General features: G+C 54.1%; 5 protein-coding genes across 5 annotated transcripts; 2 read left to right on the top strand and 3 right to left on the bottom strand.

Annotated features, from left to right (window-relative positions):
* Positions 1-41: 41 nt before the first annotated feature.
* Positions 42-1,346, top strand: BESB_003680 (uncharacterized protein; the record flags this gene model as incomplete). Its single annotated transcript, XM_029359123.1, has 1 exon — positions 42-1,346. The coding sequence occupies one exon, from the start codon at positions 42-44 to the stop codon at positions 1,344-1,346; it is 1,305 nt and encodes a 434-aa protein (XP_029222036.1).
* A 1,757-nt stretch (positions 1,347-3,103) lies between these two features.
* On the bottom strand, positions 3,104-5,679 carry BESB_003670 (Mak16 protein; the record flags this gene model as incomplete). Its single annotated transcript, XM_029359122.1, has 5 exons — positions 3,104-3,168; positions 3,602-3,961; positions 4,196-4,298; positions 4,739-4,862; positions 5,288-5,679. The coding sequence occupies 5 exons, from the start codon at positions 5,677-5,679 to the stop codon at positions 3,104-3,106; spliced, it is 1,044 nt and encodes a 347-aa protein (XP_029222035.1).
* A 2,204-nt stretch (positions 5,680-7,883) lies between these two features.
* On the bottom strand, positions 7,884-9,372 carry BESB_003660 (putative inner dynein arm light chain; the record flags this gene model as incomplete). Its single annotated transcript, XM_029359121.1, has 3 exons — positions 7,884-7,985; positions 8,140-8,406; positions 9,019-9,372. The coding sequence occupies 3 exons, from the start codon at positions 9,370-9,372 to the stop codon at positions 7,884-7,886; spliced, it is 723 nt and encodes a 240-aa protein (XP_029222034.1).
* A 3,736-nt stretch (positions 9,373-13,108) lies between these two features.
* BESB_003650 (uncharacterized protein) lies at positions 13,109-15,120 on the top strand (the record flags this gene model as incomplete). Its single annotated transcript, XM_029359120.1, has 5 exons — positions 13,109-13,313; positions 13,840-13,958; positions 14,162-14,368; positions 14,692-14,777; positions 15,045-15,120. The coding sequence occupies 5 exons, from the start codon at positions 13,109-13,111 to the stop codon at positions 15,118-15,120; spliced, it is 693 nt and encodes a 230-aa protein (XP_029222033.1).
* A 667-nt stretch (positions 15,121-15,787) lies between these two features.
* Positions 15,788-17,158, bottom strand: BESB_003640 (leucine rich repeat-containing protein; the record flags this gene model as incomplete). Its single annotated transcript, XM_029359119.1, has 2 exons — positions 15,788-15,950; positions 16,242-17,158. The coding sequence occupies 2 exons, from the start codon at positions 17,156-17,158 to the stop codon at positions 15,788-15,790; spliced, it is 1,080 nt and encodes a 359-aa protein (XP_029222032.1).
* Positions 17,159-17,518: the final 360 nt, after the last annotated feature.

Here is a 17,518-nt window from a genome sequence, read left to right as displayed (position 1 = left end):
CTGCATGTCGCTGTACTGCAGCGTGTCCCGAGTAGCGCACCATGAGATGCTCTTTAGCTGCGCAGGAGCTCGCTCCCTTCCTTCGTTCTCGCCCCTCGGGGCGTATTCCCGCTTTCTTCTTGAAGAAATTCACATCCTCAGGCGAAGGGGCCTGTTCGCTCCTCGCTCTGAACGCGCAATGTCGTCCAGCGTCAAGTAAATTCTTCCCTCCCAAGAGTCCGCGGGGCTTCGAGCACTGCGGCCTGCAGGGCTCGCCCTCTCCTGATCTGCTGCTGCCTCACTGTCTAGCCACCCCCTATCCTCTGCGGCGCCTCTCGAGTAGCCCACACTCGGCCTCGTTGTCAGAAAGCCCTTCGCCCTCCGCTCCAGCGCCCTCTCTGGCTTCTGCCGCGTCGCCGTCGCGCGCTCTGGCCTCGAAGTGTATCAAAACTCGCGCGGACGACTCCTGGCCAGCGTCGCCGGCAGCGGCCTCAGCTTCAAGCTGCGCAGAACGCGTTGAACTGCCAGGGGAGGAGGCGAAAGACGACGTTTTGGGGGCTCCGCCAGAGTTTACAAGCGTTCTGGACGGTTCCCCGGAGGGAAAACCTCGCGAAGCGGGCATCTCCTGTCTCAAAGCAAGGTGTAGGACCAGAGCTGTGACTTGCGAGGGAGAGACCGCCGGCAGCTTGTCTGCGGACGCCGCTGCTGCAGCGCCGCCGAGAGGCGGTGCGACAACCTCTCCCTTCTTCTTCAGAGTCGCCGCCGAAAACGAAACGGCGCAGGCGTGGAGGGACAAAGAAGTTCGCACTGCGGGGGAGCTCAGCCTGGCGTCACGAAGCGCAGGTCTAGCTGAGAGCCGGTTGTTGCCTTCGGAGGTCTCCGCCTCAGCAGCAGCTTCACGAAGCTGGGGCCCGGTCGCTGGCCGCGAGCGCGGCCTTTCTCAACTCGTAGACTGCGAGGCGGCGCTGGCGTTTGCAGCCCTTCCGCAGATTCGCTGCCATTCAGTGCTGGAGGGCGCCTGCCCTGGACTCCTCTCGCAGGTCCCACGGGAGCGCGCGAGCCTTCGCGCGAACAGGGAGGGCTTGACACCGTCGGAAAGAGACCGACGCGACCGGAAGGAAAGGCGAGCCGCGGAACTGCAAGAAGGCGGTGCGGAGTGCTCTCGCGCATTGCCGATGCCGTCGCATGCAGGGCGCCGTGAAGAAGAGACAGGTCTTCACCTGCCTGGACAAGAGCGGGACTTCGACGGGTACTACTGCTGGAATCGCAATCCCTCGGCTCGCTACCCGAAGAAGGGCAACAAAGGCTGCAGACCTGTGTGCAGGGCGATGAGAAAAATAAGGAAGCGTCTGAAGACTGGAAGATAAAGGCCGGAATATGACTCCAACGCTGTACGAGAGCACAGAGAGATTGAGCGGCGGGGCGTCGGGAGTGCCGAGGAAGGAATGGAGCGAACATCGAGGGACGGAGAGTGTTGAAAAGGCGGGGCTTTTAGCATCAGAAAGTGTAAGCTGTCGTGTATGAGGGAGGCGCTAATCAGCTCCACGTGTTTCTGCGGTGGGAAGTGCCCACATCTGGCATCGGTAGGACCATACAGACTTCACCTCCGCATAAGCACAGTTTTCCTCTGTGCGTCCTTCGCTCCGCTGGAGCTGTAGGTTTGAGTGCACGCACGCCGCGCATATCCCCCTTTGCCGGCGCCGTGCCATTGTTGCTTCCGTTTCCACGTTCTGTTTGCCGCTATCTCTGCCGTTTTCTTGGCTCCCTGAGAAGTGTGTGTTTGCCTCAATCATCTCTTTCGTTCGTTTTTTCCTTGGTCAGCGGCGGTCTGCTCGCGGCACACCTGGGTCACTGCGGACGGCTGGTGCAGGCCGAATACGAAAGGCATGCAGTAAATGGCTCGAGTAAACGAGGAGATGTCAGCCACGGCAGGCATGGGGTCTCATTAGGCATCGACAGAACGGCCTCGCCGGCGACGGAAGCCGCAAACACGAGTTGGTGGCGGGCAGCCAGTCCCGAAGCGCTCGACGTATGCATCCGCAACTCCTGATCATCCGGCCTGGCTGTTGAAGCCTCGTCGTTCTTGCCGGCGAAATGGCATGCATGGTACTGAGCGTGGCTATAACTACGCTGCAGCCACTGCTCTCTGCCGCCCTTTTCACGTACAGCGCACGCGGCGTTCGGCGAAAGTTCTGCCTCCTGCTATGTTAGTGCGCACCTCTAAAAGGAGCTCTCTAAACCTACACTGAAAGTTTTTTGGACTAACACGGTAACGCGAGACGCCGACATTCATCTGAGATCTCTTCGATTCTCTACCGGGAAACGCAGAAAGCGAGTAGCGGAGCGGCTCCTTGATCATTATAGAGCAGGCATCTGTCGCTCGCTGACCAGTTGTCATGCGCGTGCGTTAACAGGGAGTAGCAGGTCTTTCTCTGCTTGCGCGGCGCGTTGACCATGCAGCGGTGAGCTTCGCACGCTGTTGTGCATCCTTATATGGATATAGTGAGTTATCTATAACTAAATATCCTGCATATTTAGCAGCGTTCCGCGCATACGTGCCTCGTACATCTCGCCTCGACACACAAGCGTGCACAAATGAATAGATACCCACGCCTATGCACCCATATGTCTACATATATATCAATATATATATATATATATATATATATATTCGGGTTGAAGCCCTATAGTCCTGCGAGTGAAAGAGTGCGACCACTGAGCATGCGCGAGGTAGAACTCAGCTATCGAGAGAAAAGGACGCGTCACTTCTTCCAGCGCCTGGAGGCAATAGCTCCTCAACGCTCTCCAGGGGATCTTCGCTGCAGAAAACGTACGCAGGAAAGCCGGCGCGGCGTGACGGAGAGAGAGGCATCGGCCTCTTCGTGCGTTGGGAAGAAGTTGCAGTTGTGCGGTGTCTCGCACGGCATGTGGGCAGTTTTTTCAAGAAGCCAAAAGGACCACATTTCAGAAAGAAATTCATCAAAACATGACAGATACAAAACTATACCAACCTTCATGAACAGTGTGAGGGTGAAATTAGAGCGTAGCAGCGTACGAGAAATGGAAGGTGGGGCCTGTTCGCTGCTGAAAACAAAGCCCGTACGTTGAAACGGAGAAACGAGCCTCAGTTCCGCTGAAGCATAGGCTCTTCCTCTTCTTCCTCAAAACGAATCGCTTCCCGTGGTCGGCCTGTACCCACAGAAGGAAAAACACACGTAGCCACACCGCCTCTTTCTTCACGGACCAGCTGCAGCTCAAAAAGGCGGAGAAAGTGGACCCAAAAGACGATATCACGCAGTGAGGAAACTCGCCATGCCCGCCCCCACCGGCTTCCCCCTCCCGGCGTGGCCTTAAAGCAGGAGACCAGCTGTTGCCTGATTTTGCCACCGAAACGCAAATACGAAAATGTGTAGGAACATCTCAATGCACTTGAGAAGAGCTGCGGAAATCACAGATTCTGCGCCCCGAGAAACCCTCTCCGTTCCTCACTGCCCTCAGGCGTGAGGTATACCCTAGCGCGCACTTTTCTCGCCTTCTGCCTGCCTCCGTTCTCCCTGCTCTGCCCCCTGTATCTGCGCAGCGATATCTGCGCCGTCGCCTTCCCAGCAAGTTGAACCCTCACCTCGTTTGGCAAGCTGTCGTTTGAGCCCTGCAACCTGCAAGAGACGCCTTCCTGACGAACCGCGTGACTCCTCCTCTCGTTTCGCCGAAGACTCCTCTTCGGATTGTTCGTCTTCCGCCTCGCGCTGGACTGCCCGCCTGCGGCGGCCCTCCATCGAAGTCGCCGTCGATCCGCGCCTGGCGGCCTTTCGCGCGGGCTCCGCAAAGTCCTCTTCGCTGAACTCGAGGTCTTCAATGTCTTCATCTTCATCGGACTCATCCCACTCAAAGTCCTCTTGGTCCTCTTCCTCGCTGTCCTCGTCGGATGCCGCCTCCTCGTCGTCTTCCTCTTCATCTTCCTCTTCTTCGAACGTGACTGCGCCTGAAGCAGAAAGAGCAAACTCAAAGACGAACGGTGACCGCCAGTCCGCGCCCACCGCGCACGATTTTCCCATTCCTTGAGCCGGCTTCGCAACGAGAAGCCACCTACTTTGGAGTCCGGCCTGACTGCTGGCAGCTGCGCAGGCGTTCTACCATCCGACTCCTCCCCTCCGCCTCAGTGAAAATGCTGCACAAAGAGCCGCGCACACGAGGGCGAAGAAAACATCTCGCTCACCTTTCTTCTCAGCCTTGCCTTGCCGTCGTTCCTCCGCGTCCTCTTGCTCCTCCGCCTCCTCAGCCTTCTCGGACTCGAAGTTATACAGAGTTCCGTACACACCCTGCGCACACACACGCAAAGAAAAGTCAGAGATGGACACGATGCACGCGAAAGTAAGTACATGTAAATGTAAATATAAATATGGATAAATTTATTAGTAGGAGCATGCACATCTCTCTGAGATCGCCGGACGGCAGCACGCCACACACCTCATGCACGCGGGCTGAATACTCCATTCTTGGGTCGCCCGAGAGGTTCATCCGGCGGCACAGCCGCACACTGATCCAGGCAGGGTCGCGGCCCAGGCGACACACTGCGTGGACAAGGCCATGCAGTGCCGCACATCTGAGACATTTGCGTGTGTTGAACACAGAAGACGCCGCTCTGCAGACAGGTCTGGCGCTGCATGGACGCGCCACACTCCACGCAAACGGATGATGCCTGCGGGGCGTCTGGCTGTGAGTAGCGTTTTCTGGGAGCCAGTGCATACAGATTCCATACCTGTTGCAGCCTCTTGAGAAGCTCGGACTCGATAACGTCTTCCAAATGCGCAGCGACCTCTGCCTTCTTCTCGCGCGCGCGCTCTCTGCGCTCGGTCTTTTGCTTGACTGGCACCAGCTTCTCCCTGCAAACACGCATGTCCACGCGCGTCAGAGCCGCGCGTTTCGCCTAGGCAGGACGGCGGAGCTGGCGCGGGCCCATCCGTGTCTGGTCGCCCTCCCTTTTCGTTTGGCGCTTTGTTTCCTCCGTCCCCCTGGTGACGCTCGAGCTTCAGAGCACGTCCCAAACGAGAATATACCCGCACCCGTAGCGACGCGGGACACTTGGGAATCCACAGGTGAAGACCATTGCGCCCTGCGCGTGATCTACACACACGCGTTAGTCTTTCCATCGAGGTATGTGCGCAACGGGACGCGCAGAGCACCCGTTACAAACGGCAAAGAACGGCGTGGGCGCGATCCTTGCATGCGAGGGAATGGGGTGTAGGGCTCAGAACGGCAAGCATAGTCCGATATCGCGGAAAGTGGACGAGAATTCGCCCAGTCTTACTTGGGTTTGAGTTCGAGCCGGCGCATGCGGTCGAGCATTTGTTTCAGCTTGATCGCCCTTCTCTTGCATCGTTCAATCTGGTGATTTTTGTAGACGTTTTTCATTTCTCTCTCGATAACTTGCTTCGCCTGCTTGACGTTGAGAGGAAGCCGAATCTTCTCCCACATCTTCTTTGGCAGGTGGGCCCTCTCAATCGTCTTGAGACAAAGGAACAGCGCGCCCTGGTGCTCCACAACCGTGCCATAGTTGCTGTTTGCTAGGGGGCAGGACACTCTGTTGCATTTGCCAGTCACGTTGTACTCGTTTCTGCACATGTCCTCGCGCTGCGTCTTCACTTTGAAGGAACAAAAGTCCTTGTTAATGACGTTCCAAATGACCTCATCGTTTTGCATCTTGACGAAGCTGGGTCTTCAGAAAGCGAAAATCAGACCGTTGACACGACGCAAACGGGCGTCCAAGCCGCGCCCCCGGCTCTCAAAGAACCACAAGAACGCGTGAGATGGCGTATGGACTGAAACAGATACAGCGAAAGATGAAAACTGAAGTACCCAAACGAGTCACGGGAGAGGACGAAGGACCACGTACCGATATAAGGGTTTCCTCCAACGGCGCTAGACACGTTCCGGCTTGAGCGTACGACTTGCCAAATTGTTAATCGCTGAATGAACCTTCAGCTTCGCTTCTGAGCGTGTTTGCTGTAAAATAAACCCCGGTAAAAGACCGTAGATGAAGAAGGGATGGAGGACAAATCTATGCAACGGTAAACTCCGATGCGAAAATTACGCCGCCCGACAAAGGAAGGGTCGACGACCGTCGTCGCCACACAGACACCGAGTTTCGACCGCAGAAAACCGCCAGTCGCCAGGTCAACACGCACGAGTGGCAGTCAAGAAGGGTCAATGCCTCAGAAAACGCGGGAGGAACAACTGTCGTAAAACGGGAAGGACGAAAACCGTGTTCACGCGGGGCGCAGATTTTCGCGTCGAAAGCGCTATAGCATGTGCATGCAAGCCCATTTGCGCATGTGGTCCGAGATAGGGATCTTTTTCACTCTTGACGCATGGCGTTGGTCCTCGAACTCACGAAACTCGCGTAAAGCTGTCACTAATCTCCCCCGCAGCTGGAGGAACTCAAGATTTGTCTCGTTGAACATTTGTTAAAGATCAAGGGGAGCACGGTTGCGCATGCGCAGAGCTCCACGGTACATGCGCTGGTCGGCCCTGAGAGCCAGTAGGTAAAGGAGCCCAGGTCACACAGAGCGGCTATGGCCGCCGCTGCGAAGTTCCAAATCACAGCGATTTGCAACTCAACTCTCATGCCATGTCTGAGGCGACTCGACTCCTTTCAAGGGGAGGTGTGTCTCCCTGAGGCAAGAACTGTGTTGGGCTCACGATAAAGTGCGGTCGCTAGAACTACTCAAGTTTCTGAGAAACCCCTGTAGCCCGTACCTCGTACCAGCCGACCATAGAGTTCTTCTGCATGAAGCGTGCGTTCAAAACAGAAGCAGCAAGCTGATCTTTGTCTTGTCAACACGCTGGGCAGTTGCAGTCGAGTGGGGTAACAACGCAAGTCGCAGCAAGGATCCAGTTCCATCGCATCCGATTATGCCAGATAAATAGGCTGTTCCACTGCACGGGCGGAATAAAGGTTTCATGGGCTTGAAAACAGAATGCCCCTTGTTGAGGCAAGCAAAAGAAGCGTCTTTCATACACGTTCTGGCGTTCACCTTGCATGAACCATGTGCTATCGCGTGGTCGCCTTCGGAGGTTAGATCGGTTTCCGCCTCTAGACCAGGTTTTCGCGAGCAGCACTCCTCCTTCAAGCTATACGGATGCACTCTCGCATATCACACGGATTAATGCACTAGAGCACAACCGAGCAGCGGAAATGGGCGTGGGAGGGTGTATTCAAACTGCTCTGATTCGTTTTCGTTTAATGAGAGATGCCTGTTCAGAACCCCAACAGGTTCCCGTTTGTAATATCTTCGTGCACGAGTCGTGACGGCCTCGATCGGTGGGAGAAAAAGGTCACTTCAGAGTCGTGTGAGTTCAGCGCCTGCTCGGGTGCCTTTATTCTACTAGATGCGCGACGCCCTACTGCGGAAACTGAGCTTGGTCAGGCGCGGCGCCATTCGCAGGCTGCTGGGCTTGCGCGGGCAGGTACAGTTCCGGGACCCCCGCAAAACCTCACTCTAGCAACGCCTGAGATACCCGGTTTGTCAGGTGAGTGTGCGACAACTGCCTTCAGCTTTGTGTTCAAAGATAGCTGTGACAGTGACGCTGCTCTACGGTCCAGTCCGACTCAACGCTGAGGTGCGCGTGATCCAGCATGCAACGACCGGCACGAAGCCCTGGAAAGCACTCTAGCCCCTCGCAAGCCTCAGAAGCTGTGGATGATAGATGCATTTGACCATTTAGTGTTTAAGATTCCTGCTGTGCCGCCATCTGCACTCCGCTACCGCCTGCGCGTTCCCGCAGTCTATTGCCGGCCGGCTAGGGTAGATGATGTTTGCGTAAATATTACCCTTTTTTGGAGGGCGACAAAAGAGGTTTAGGCAATGCAGACTGGAATTCCGCGCGTGTGTTGAGAAACGCGGTCATCGCCGAGTTGAGACAGAGAGAAGGCGTTCAAGTTCGTGCCGCATCTTCTGCGATTTCTTCTTCAGCGCCATTACTGTCGCCCTGTGGTCTTGTTCTTCCTGAGGCGCAAGTGCCACAGCAGCACAGCGCTTCCAGAAGCCGGGGATACAAAGAATCCTCCACGGTGGTATCTAGTCTTTTTGTGGGCGAATGCGATACGAACCTTCAGAGCTGCCAGAGACCTGAGTGCACATCGTTTCCTCCGTAAGTTACCTGTTCCATTCTCTCCTTCGCGTCCTGAATTGTTTTCTCGACGTATCGCTCCATCACATTTACTTCTTGTTCAAGCTGTCGGTTGCTTCGAGTGAGGAATTCGAGCTGCTGGTCCATCTCATCTTTCCTCTGTTCTGCCTGCAACGCCTTCCTCATGCCGAAGGCTGCAGATGACCCATACAACTTCTGGTATGCTTGGATCATGGTTCGAAGCTCGGTTCGCACGCGGTGAAGAAGCAAGCCTCTCTCAGCACACGCAATTGTCACCTGAAGAAAAGATATCATCCTGCGGTCACGGCGCATCGGTCGCGGTGGCAAAAACTGCGGCAGCACGAGTGTCGAGCTCGGCGTCGCAACGCAGACAGCCTTGTGATGTGTTGCCAGGCTCTTCATCTTCCACGACACTGTTGAGTGATGCCACACCGAGGAAGTCTCTAAGTGTGTTTATTCTTGTACGAGCTTGCCATAAGATCCGGCGTTTCACTTGCTTGTGTGAGCACAGAAACCAGGAAGATTCGAAATGGCGAGCGTCGTCTCACACGTGGCAATAATGAAGTGCACCCCGAGAAACAAGGGCGTCGTGCTCGTGCTGCCTTGAGCGCTCATCCTCATTCGAGGGTGATGGCCATTCGATGCATCGTGCCCCTGTTTGCGACTTCCATCCCTTCCAGTCGAACCGTCGCAGCGTGTCCAAAGCGTGCTCGTGGCTTTGTGTGAACTCTGCTGTATTCGGCAGCGGCGATTCTTGGGAAGGAAACAGGAACCATAGACGGATGAGACAAGGAGGGAACCTTCAGGTTTTTGCCTCGCTCTTGAGTTTCCACAATCAGATATGAGACTGGGCAGCCACTGGAATAAGCAGTTTTGTGATGTCCGTACCTGCCGGAGGATCTCGTCGAAGCACTGCGAATAAAGCTTCTCTCTGATCGAGCAGAGTCCATATTCTCTCGCTTGTCTCTGCTGTAGACGTTTGTCAAGTTCTTCTTGGAGAGCAATGACATCGGCTCGTGTGGCTGGGGTGCTGCTGACTCTTTGCCTCCACAGCTGTCCATTTTCGGTCCATTCACGGGGCGGCAAAATCGAATCTAGGATGTCTTCCGTTGTGGCGATTGGGACATGTTGCGCAGCCGGCCCGTCCCCAGATCCTTTGGCGCGCGACCGATTTTTGGAGGCATCTTTGCTAATGATTCGTTCGACGTGCGGAGTTCGGTACTTCAACAACGAAGTCTGCATTTGATGGCGCTGCAATATGAGATGTGTTCATGGCGAGAAAGGGAGCCTGATGCTAATGCATATCCCTGCCGAAGGTTATAGAAACCCTACACTTAGTGAAGCCGCCTGGGGCGGGATCAGGTTTTGGAGTACCTCAGCGAGATCGAAAGAAATGACGTTGCCCCAACACAAGGGGACGGAGTCAAACCTCCTAGCCACAAGCCAGATGACAGTAAAATGCGTCCGACAGGAAGTCTCGCAGTCACAAACTTGGCATTCTTGATGTGGTGCTGCTCAGCCTTCGGAGCTACACCAACCATAATCCAGTAGCTTGCATCTGTCGCCTTTCTAATTTCTCAGACTGTTGTTTAGTATGTTCTCCACGCTGTGATGCGCACCGCATATTCATCGATAGGGCCTGAGGCGCCGGCAGGAGGCCGAGATACGTGAGTGCGGTTGTCTCCGGTTTTCTTAATGTGTGCTGCTTTGCTCTCCCGCGCCGTCACAAAGTACGATGCTGCGGAGACATACCGACGTATTGTCGATCCTGCTTTAGCATATCGCATCATATTCGCAGCGTGCAAACGGGGCTTGCCACTTCACAAGCTAGCGCCCACTGCAGATGTGATTCACGCGTATCCTCTGAGAGGGGCATCCTTTGCGGGGTGGCCGCACGAGATGCACTGCATTTCATCCCGTTATATTCCAGAATCGTACGACATTAAATTGTGACGTCTCTACTCGCACTGTCCTTTGACCGTGGAGCAGCCATTACACCGTCAACGACAGTCTGCCTACGCGTGATCAACTTTGGTTTTAGCAGGATTGTACGCCGGTCCACCCTTGGTACGACGCCCGGTTAACAGCTCTCGCAGCAGTCCAAAAGCTGGACAGCAATAGTGAGCAACTTGTTGTTACTGGGATTCTCGCAAACGCAGGATAACTGGGAAAGCGCTCAAGCCACCCCTGCGAGGCAGCGGTTCTGGAAGAGGACTTCCGTAACAAGGAAAGCTCCCCTACACACGCTGAGGCCAGGACGTTCGCCATCAGAATGCATATGGCGGGGGACGGATTCCAAAGCCGTTCAGATAAAATAGACACTAAATCGTTCCCTGCTCATCCGTTTGGCCCACTGCCGCTCGCGGCGGCTGCGTGCCCTCCGTGTAAGCTGTCTTCGTGCCAAGGGAGCGTAGGCGTGCTTCTTGTTGACATAGCACAGGGTACAGAGCTTGTTGCGAACAAAGCAGACATTGAAATCCTCCAGTCTGACAACCGGCACCGCTCTTATTCTGAATCCCTCAACGGATCGCGTAGCAACGTCTCCACCCCATGTTCAGCATTGGTCCGATGTGACGTGATGGCCCCTATACCTTGCCCACGTAGTGTGAAATGAACGAAAACGAAATGTGTGAGATGGCTCGGCACCAAACACAATAAATATTTTTCCAGTCTCTGTAGGTCGTGGCGTGAAAAAATACAATAATGTCCAGCAGAAGAACAACAAGAGTGCGGATGCGGGCTGACGGAAAAAGCTTCGGTAATCCAGGACATTTTACGTTGATCCCTCTTTGGTTTTGGAGAGATGAACCACGAGACTGCCAGACTCAGCAACTCACACTGCTGCTGCTAAAAGCTAAATAGGCATGTCACTCAAGATGCACTGCCGTCACGTCGCCTTGCTGACTTGTCATCAGTCGTGCATCAGTGTTCAGACTGCGTTGAGTATCTCACAGGACTGTATGCCAAGAGAAAACGGCAGAGCCGACAGTCATCTTCCCCAGACAAACCTGTGAGTTTGTCCATGTTACACAACGAACATAAGCATGGCTGGGTTGCGGACTTTCGGTTTGGCGCGCTGCACGGGACGACGCACTGCGGCTGAAGGGTGACTAGGAAGACTGTGAGCCTTATCGCAAGATACGTAATACATGAATAGAGGCGCGTTAACGTCGCCATCCGCCGCCTCCGAATATAACTAGCAAACGCGCAGCTACGGGAGTCTTCTTCCAGTTCAATCCTTGACGAGACCACACCTAAGCGCAGCACTTTCTGGAGCTGTGTCCGCAGGAGACTATCCAGTCTCGCGGTAGACAGCAGCAGCCTGCGATTCATGGACAGGAGTTAATTTCGTCGAAGCGTACTGGCTATGAATAAGACGACGAGTAGCAAACGCTGGGAGCCATGAACGCCTGCTCCTCACTGATTTCCTACAAGCTGATCAAGCAACTATCGGACCAATCAAAAAGTATACGTAGAATCCGACCTTACCGACTTCGCAATGACCCCTGGATAAGACGTGACATAAATAATGCTTACACAGGTGTGCCACGTCACACGAGTGCCAAGGATCGCCTCTCCCCGATATTCCCCCCAAAGGGACGTCTGCTAGGTTGCATAGCGGGTTTTTCAACGGAAACCTTTGAAAAATTGAACTACCCTCGAATGTGAGGACCCAAATGGCCCGGTGGCTCGACCGTTGCACCGCTCCATCCCCACAGCATCTGCAGGATCCTGACCTGCTAAGCCGCTATTGCAGTAGAATACGGAGTGGGAGATCACTTACTCGGTCTCCACGGACATGTTTCTACAACAGACTACTGAAACGATTAGACAGCGCTGACGCGAGATGGCAGTACGCGTGCCAGGGGGCGCCTGACAAACTCGCTGTCTCCCCTGACACACACGAATGAGCAGCAGGGGAGCCAGCACCACATATTCTTTGTTTTTCTTCAGCGGTTCAGAGTCCAGGTTTCGTGTGCTTCACTTGGAGTAGCCTACCATAGACTGAACTGATGGTACTGCCGGACCACTGCGTTTGTGCAGCATTGTCAACGGCAGTTGCAGACAAGCCCACAAACTCCAGGAACCCGCTCCTCCCCCCTCCCCCTGTCGCTTGTCGTGCTACGTGGCCCTCTGAGAGGCACCGCTCGCTTGCTTGCGCCTTTAGCTCTATTTGAACGCGAAGCGAACAGGCATAATGCATTCGTGCACCTGTATGTGCACGTTACCGGGATATCCCCAAATTCGGTAGATAGGTAGCGGGGTTTCCAAGGGGGGTGGGTGTCCGCGGTCTGTAACTGACATTCACTACTAGCACCCGTACTGAACCGTTACTGCCTTGAGTCTAGAAGATCGGAAAATTCACTCTCTTGCGCGCCACTGTTTTGTTTTAACACGAGTGACAGTATTTTAGGACAAGGTGCGTCCACGTAACTCAAACCCTGGGAGCTGGGCGCGCATTGTGGACGCCGGTGGCAATGCCGCGTCCGCTACGGGTCTCGCCGCTCTGGTAAGTCTAACTGCATGCTTGTTGTACGCCGGCGTCCACAATGCGCGACCCAGCATCGACGTTTAGCATTACAACACGTTGACGTCTTTCGGCTGTGGAGACAATCACCGAGAGTCCCTCGATGATTTAATTGCGTATTCACTTTCTAACCGTGACAAACGAACTCTATGGTCACATCACGTACGCCGTTCAACGAGTGTACGGGAAAGCAGACGCATCCGCCGTCGTTTTGGCTAGTTGCGCGAGAGAGGTTTTCCCTGGCAGCTTTCTTCCTTCTGTGAGGTTGTCAAGCTTTTCTCCCATTCGAGTTTCGTGACCACTGATACCTGGTTTCCACTGGTTAATTGTGCGAAGTAGTTGCTGCTGGCACTTCGTGAGAGAGGGCAGCTTTTCTCTGGAGCGTCGCGAAAGCGCCACAGACGAAGGTGTGCTGACACTCTGTTCGTCTTCTTCCAGGCTGTTTGTATGATGGGGAACACTATGAGCTGCTTCGAGAGGTGGGGGAAACGTACCCCAGATGGCCCACTTCTACAAATAAAGCAAAACACCCTGGGCTATCCGAGCGGCATTATTGAAGCCACTTCGAGCGCGTCGACAGCTTCTACTCAGTCGACAACAGCGGGAACAACGAGTCCAACTCCAGCGCCAGGAAGCGCGTTCGCCACCACAGTGGGTTTTGTTAGGATGGCACACGTATTTTGTGAGGAGCTGCAGCGAGTCGGTGTTCAGTTTCGGGCGATGAAGAAAGGGTCTCGAATGTGGCGGCATTTCTCGGCACACAGCAGTAATACATCTTGAACCACAAACTCTGACGCCCATCCTTAGATGAACCATCGTTATCATAGAGATGTTAAACCCATGTATTTCGACAGGGGCAGGACCGAGGTACAGGATGTGTCGTCCGGGGACGTGGGACATGATAGTCCAGCGCTGAAGCCGGCGACCTGGCGTAGCACTGCTATTTTGTAGCAACGATGCGCAGTCTAGCATTTTTGGGTCCACTTAGAAGCATCAACCGCTTGCGAATCTATGCCTTCGTGCCTTTTGCCACGTGAAAAGCCAAACTCTTCGCAGACGAGATGCGCAGTTTCCGCTGAAGCTTGTTAACGTGTGGAAAGCAACACGTCCACCCGACATGCACTACGGTGTCATTTTTCAGCAGGCTGCACCGGCATCTCCTGGACCAGCGCCTCCCGCAGCTGTGGAACGCCCCTCGCGACGGCGTCAGACGTATAGCTCGAAATCGAGGAAGAGTGACACAGAAATTTCAAGCATGGAAGAATTGTCTGATGAGACGGAGTCGGAGGACAACGACGCGGTAGGTTGCTCCATTCACCATTGCACGCGACACTTCAGTTATGAAGACCTGCAGGCACACGAGGTTGTTGCTGTGGAGTAGGAGCGGTCAGGATGTTGTATTGCGGTTTTGCAAGAGTGCAGTGGTTTTATTTCGACGCTGGTGCAATATTCCGCGCACACGTGCTTCGCACTTTCGGTGCGGGGTACCTGCGTATCTTTCAGGTCAGTGCGAGCGACATCCGTATGAAAAAGGTCATGCAGTACAGGCGTGCGCTCACGAAGGTGGTCAAGCTGAAAACGCATCTCTTTTCCGAGACAGTGAAGGTGACGTGCAGCAAAGATGGAGAACAGATCCAGTGGTTCAAGGGCAAATCTGCTAGCGGACCGCAAGACAGAAAAAAACCCTCTGGATTCTTCCCGGTGGACAAGGTGAGGACGCGCTGTACTTCTTACGGTTCCTGTAGTGTAGCGGTGACCGGTCATGGGAGTTTGGAGTGTCCAGGCGGCGTCTGCCTTGCCAGCCACACACGCTGCAGGATACTTACAGGCGCAGAGTGCCAAGACGCCGGTGATCCGCTAAGGAATCAGGTGAAAGATGCAAACATGTCACGATGTTGTTCATTGCCCTCGCACCAGAGCTTCGTGGCTTCCTCGAAACTCTGTCGGAGACAGTCTCTGAGGCATCCGCTGTGCCACTTTTCGGCGGCGAGACGTTTTCACATTTGCCGCGGAATTTCCCGTGTTGTTACCAGATTACGTCCGTCAAATCTCAAGCTGACAACACGAAGGCGCTGGTGATCACCGTCAATAACCCACAGCCGTCGACGTATAACTTCACGTAAGTCTCATTTCGGGCGCACTCGCAGTTGCTTGCTGTGGAGAAAGGGCCTTTAGTTTTGGCGCTGCTCAGTGCGGGGACTCATATGATGACCCCGGCAACCGCACGCTTTTAGCGAGCGCTTCGAAATGGGTTATTTGAGTATTCTATACAAGGACGTGGAACAATGCGGTGGAAAAATGCGAGACGCCTATGCGGGGGATAGCCGGTGACGGTGATGTCCTGATGCTTTATCGCATTATGCTTTCGTGCAATTTGCGTTTGCAGCTTCAAGACCCCGTCCGAGCGTGAGAGCTGGCAAGATCAGGTCCAGTCCCTGATGAAGTTCATGGCGATGAAATAAGCAGTAATGACACCGCCTCCCGAGAGCCTCGGATCTTCTTTGTTGCTCTAGCTGTGGCTGCGGTTTTCTGAAGGGAATCTGGCGCTGCTTTCGTGGGAGACTTACAAACAACGCGTAGTGGGTTCGCCTGATCAGAGTATGTCTAACCCGAAACTGAACAGAGTCCATGCGACGCCTTGAACCTCTGGGTTTTTTTCACTGCGGACTGAGAAGACCATGAGAGCGCTATGTTGCAGCCTGCCGGGCAGGATAGTGGATGTCGCTTCGACGTGGCGTTACAGTCTTTATTATGGTGTCAGTGTAGTGGGAATTTCGTTTGAGTGCTAGTCGGGTGCCCGCTTCTCAGAACGTGGATCTGCACCAACGGGTCTGGCGAGGAAAAAAATGTGTTTGGCAAGAGGAATACACGGTATATATCCACGCCGTTAATCCAAAATTGGATCTGCTGCAGTTCGGTTTACTGTTACGTCACATTGCAGACTTCATTTGGAGAGTTAGATGGAGTGTGTCATGTGATAACGTTGCTGCAATTTTTTTTTCGAGCGCCAAACGAAAGTGTGGCTCCCTTTAAACGTCCCCTCGCGTGGCTAAACAATCGTACGCATAAGCACACGCGCTCTGCGCAGACTTGCGGCAGACTTGCGGCAGACTTGCGGTGCCGAATACCTTAATACATCGAATACCACTCTTCCGACCTCTTGTCATTAATCCCTTTCTGCCTCTTCAGTGCTTGGTGATGCCGGAAATGCTCAGCAGCGGCGACCTCGTCGTCACTGACAGCGGTATGGTCTAACGACTTGAGCCGTGGCAACGCAGCAAGTATTGCGATTCTGAGAGTAGAAGAGGAATTAAGATGATTGTAAAACCACATAGCGGGGTGAGGGTGAACTGGAAAAAACTGATCATGCTGCAGTGGCGTGCGATTCATGAGCTACAGTGGGTTTCAGGCTTGTGGCACCTCAGTGCAGGCGAGCGAACGGCTGTCATTCAAGTTTTTCTGGATTCACACAGGTGTGTCTATGGCCACCGATTCGAGTATCAGAATCTGTACTCGAAGCAGAGAATGGAATGATACCACAGCGTGAAGCCGGCGAGAACGATGTGTTGTTTAGCAGACTGACCTGTACTTGCTGTAGTCCTCTACTTCGACAGGATTCCCCATGAGTGTTAATGTCCTCAGTTTCGGCATACCCTTCAGAGGCAGAAGACAGGTATAATTTGCAATAAGATTGCAATGCAAATAGAGAGTCCGAAGTTCTGAAAGCTGCTGTAGAACTGGGTGGACCGCCACGAGCTGATTGAATGCAAGATCTAGCCATTGCAAATTGCTTTTTGGTGTCGGCATGATCCGGCACAACGCAGGGACCAGCTCCTCCAGAGAAGTCATTTGATTGTTACAAAGCCTGACGGCAGTTACAGTCAGTTTCACGTGAATTTTTCCGGGACTGTGCAAGTCTAGGACAGTCCCTTCAAAACCATTCTTCGGCTGCGTGCAAAGCGATACAGTGCTACTGTGCCTCGATAAACACACGGAGGACCTAAAACCTGATGGATGAGGTAAACAGGAAGAGAAATAATGCTGCGACGACTGCGGTTCCGAAAACGCGTGTGCCCAGAGTGAGCGAGGGTCGGACGCCGAGACAAGTGGCGTGGACTGGGTCAAACATTGGCCACCGAGGCTCGTCTCAGCCTCGGAAAAAGTCACCCGGAACTGGGGTTCATTTTTCTTGCGCGAGATGTTTTCCGGCGACCCGGCAAGGGCGCAAGATGGCCATTCGCCGTTGTTGAACGCGAGTGCGATTATAAACGTGGGTCGCGCAGGCTGCGGGGGGAAACCTGATGGAGGAGAGGTTTTCCGAGTCGCTTGCTCGGAAGAACTACAAGGAGAATTTCCTTTTCCTGCGGTTGTCGCATGCTCCGGCAGTATATCAGTGGGCGATTTGTAGTTCCGAAATGACAGATCGATGGGAGCGGAAGGCACAATGTAATCATGGTGACTTGGTGACCGGCGGCAGTTCGTGACACTAGGATTTTGCATCTTATCTAGGGTGTCAACCCAATAAGAGAAAGTAGACTTAGCGTTTTGTATTTTCTTCGGTCGCCAGATGAGCGCGGATACGAGCGCAGTGATGTGATACAGCGTAAATCTCCTCACATGACAGAGTCGCCAGAAAACGGGCTAGTGAGGGCAAAGTTATTTTCCGAGCTCGTTTACTAATAGATTCAGCGGCTCTACATGTGACTGCCTAGCCCGATAACCGCGGCCGCCTTCATTGGCAGCTTGGAGGGCGCAGACCGGACTGTGACGTCTTTGTGGAGAAACGAGACATCAGAAGAAGGCGGCCGCCAGGTCCTGTGAGCCTTCTACATAAACAGAAAACTCACGTGACCTTGTCCG

The sequence above is a fragment of the Besnoitia besnoiti genome, chromosome I (assembly GCF_002563875.1).
Source record: "Besnoitia besnoiti strain Bb-Ger1 chromosome I, whole genome shotgun sequence".
Lineage (NCBI taxonomy): Eukaryota > Apicomplexa > Conoidasida > Eucoccidiorida > Sarcocystidae > Besnoitia > Besnoitia besnoiti.
This window is presented reverse-complemented; position numbering and strand designations above follow the sequence as displayed.